At 47.5% G+C, this 2,797-nt stretch overlaps 1 protein-coding gene across 1 annotated transcript in view; it reads left to right on the forward strand.

Moving 5' to 3' along the window:
- Positions 1–431: 431 nt before the first annotated feature.
- LOC119931401 (vomeronasal type-1 receptor 45-like) overlaps positions 432–2,797 on the forward strand; it is a 42,672-nt gene continuing 40,306 nt past the window's right edge. Inside the window, 2 exon segments of the mRNA XM_038750046.1 lie at positions 432–1,059; positions 1,062–1,341. Coding sequence (XP_038605974.1) covers positions 432–1,059; positions 1,062–1,341 — 908 coding nt within the window.

Below are 2,797 nucleotides of genomic sequence, written 5' to 3' on the forward strand. Positions count from 1 at the left end.
TGTGAGCCATGGTTGAGAGTTGGGGGTAATAAAGTTTAGGCCCATAGAAAATCCCTGTCTGTTGGGGAAAGAAAACACAATCAGTCAATCAGTCAGTGGTATTGTTTGAACACTTACTGTGTGCAAAGCACTCTTCTAAGAGTTTGTTAAGGGTCATTGTGCCCGACTCATGTGCTGGAGTTCTTTGAATTGACAAGTCAGTATGTAGATGTCAGGTAACCAGTGGGCATACTATTTGGCACTAATGGTTGATCAAAATGGATTGTGGAATAACAGAGTAAATGTGACCATTTCCTACCCATTTGACAGAGATACTCAACTCATTTTGCATCTTTTGCAAGTTTTCTTTTCATCTCCAGGAACCAATTCTCATAGTCTCTGGTCCCTCTCGCTTCCTTCAGTGATTCTGTGGAAATTTGTATCAAGAAGTGATGACCATTGTTCTGGCTCAGGGAGTCTGTTTCCTCTCCCAATCTGGAGTAGGTATCCTGGGGAACTCTCTCCTCATCACATTCCACCTCTCCTCGTTCCTCCTGGATTCCAAACCAAAGCCCACAGACCTGACCATCATCCACCTGGCCCTGGTCCATACCGTGATGCTTCTTCCAAGGTGGATCATCATAGCAGCAGGGATGTTGGGGCTGCAGCTTGTACAGAACGATGCTGATTGTAAGCTGCTCATCTGTCTCTACCGCATCACCCGGGGCCTCTCCCTCTGTACCACCTGCTTCCTGATCGTGATCCAGGCCATCACCATCAGTTCTAGCACCTCCTATCTGTTCCAGCTCAAGGTTCAGATCCCAAACGTCATCCTCCCGGTCTTAGCCATCTTGTGGATTCCCAACACACTGATAAGCGCCAACCTTCTGTTCCAAGTGTTTGCTTCCCCCAATAGAACCAACACAGATACCAACTGTTACATTGTGCCTATGAACACACTCCTCCAGGGGCTGATTCTCACCTTCATGGCTCTCCGCAACGTCCTTTCTCTAGGGCTCATGAGCTGCTGCAATGGGTACATGGTCCTTCTCCTGCACCGACACAGGCACCAGGTCCAGCATCTCACAGCCCCAGCCAAGCCCCCAAAACATCGCCGGAGAGACAAGCCACCAAGACCATTGTGCTGCTGGTGAGCTGCTTTGTAGTCTTCTACTGTGGAGACCTTGTCTTTTCCCTGTTTCTAGGGACATCCATGAAGAATAATGCTGCCCTCTGGAATGCTCACATGTTTGTGGTCAGTGGATATGCCACTATCAGCCCCTTTGCGTTGCTCACCTGTGACACGAGAGTCATTAAGTTTCTAGCTGATTTTCTGGGGAATATGATCCTCAAATCTTCAGACCACACTGGTTCTAGACTGTGAGCCCACTGTTGGGTAGGGACCGTCTCTACATGTTGCCAACTTGTACATCCCAAGCGCTTAGTACAGTGCTCTGCACACAGTAAGCGCTCAATAAATGCGATTGAATGAATGAATGAACTGCTGTCTGCCAGCCCTCTTTGATATGGAAACTCAAGTGGAGATCTTGTTTCACCAGCAGTGAGATCTTGGGAGAACACTATTGCCATTAAAGGAAGGATATTCCTAGACCCGATCCCTGCAGAAAATCAGGGCTTCATACGATTGAATGAATGAATGAAAGAATGGATGTCCTCCTGCCACCGAAAACTAAACATGCCCAAGGCTGGGCTCCTTATCTTCCTTCCCAATCCCTGTACTCTCCTGACTTTCCATCCCTGTGGATGGTACTAGCTTTCTTCCCATCTCACAAGTTTGCAACCTTGGTGTCATCCTGAACTCTGCTCTCTCATTCACCCCACGCATCCAATCAGTCAATACAACCTTCACCTTCACAACATCGCCAAGATCCGCCCTTTCCTCTCCATCCAAACCACTACCTCATTAGTACAGTCTCTCATCCTAGCCCGACTAGGTTACTGCATCAGCATCCTTTCTGATCTCCCAAACTCCTGTCTCTCCCCATTTCAGTGTAAACTTCACTCTGCTGCCTGGATTATCTTTCTACTGAAACGTTCTGGGCACATCACCCCCTTCTCAAAAATCTCCAGTGGCTGCCTATCAACCTCCGTATCGAGCAAAAACTCCTCACTATTGGCTTTAAATCTCTCCACCACCTTGCCCCTTCTTACCTCACCTCCCTTCTCTCCCTCTACAGCCCAGCCCATGCACTCTGCTTCACTAGTGCTAACCTTCTCACTGTGCCTCGTTCTCGCCTGTGCCGCTATCGACCCCTGGGCCACATCCTCCCTCTGGCCTGTAATGCGCTCCTGCCTCCAATCCACCAAACTGGCACAGTTTCTCGCTTCAAAACCCTACTGAAGGCTCACCTCCTCCAGGAGGCCTTCCCAGACTAAGCATCCCTGTTCCCCTGCTCCTCCGCCCCTCCCCATACCCCCAAGTCAATCTCTTTGGTCTACTCCCTTCCCCCCGCCACAGCACTTGTGTATATATTTACATATTTATAATTCTGTCTATTTATATTAATGCTGTCCATCTACAATTGTATTTATTCATATTGATGCTGTTGTTGCCTGTTTACTTGTTTTGATGACTGTATTGCCCCCTTCCAGACTAAGCCTGCTGTGGGCAGGGATTGTCTCTGTTGCTGAATTGTACTTTTCAAGCGATTAGTACAGTGCTCTGCACACAGTAAGTGCTCAATAAATATGATCTAATGGATGAATGAATGAACATAGGTAGCACTCGATAAATACTGTCATCATCATTGTTTATTATTATCATTATTATGTAAGAATCCAATTAAGGCCATGGAGT

The sequence above is a fragment of the Tachyglossus aculeatus genome, chromosome 8 (assembly GCF_015852505.1).
Source record: "Tachyglossus aculeatus isolate mTacAcu1 chromosome 8, mTacAcu1.pri, whole genome shotgun sequence".
Taxonomy (NCBI): Eukaryota; Metazoa; Chordata; class Mammalia; order Monotremata; family Tachyglossidae; genus Tachyglossus; species Tachyglossus aculeatus.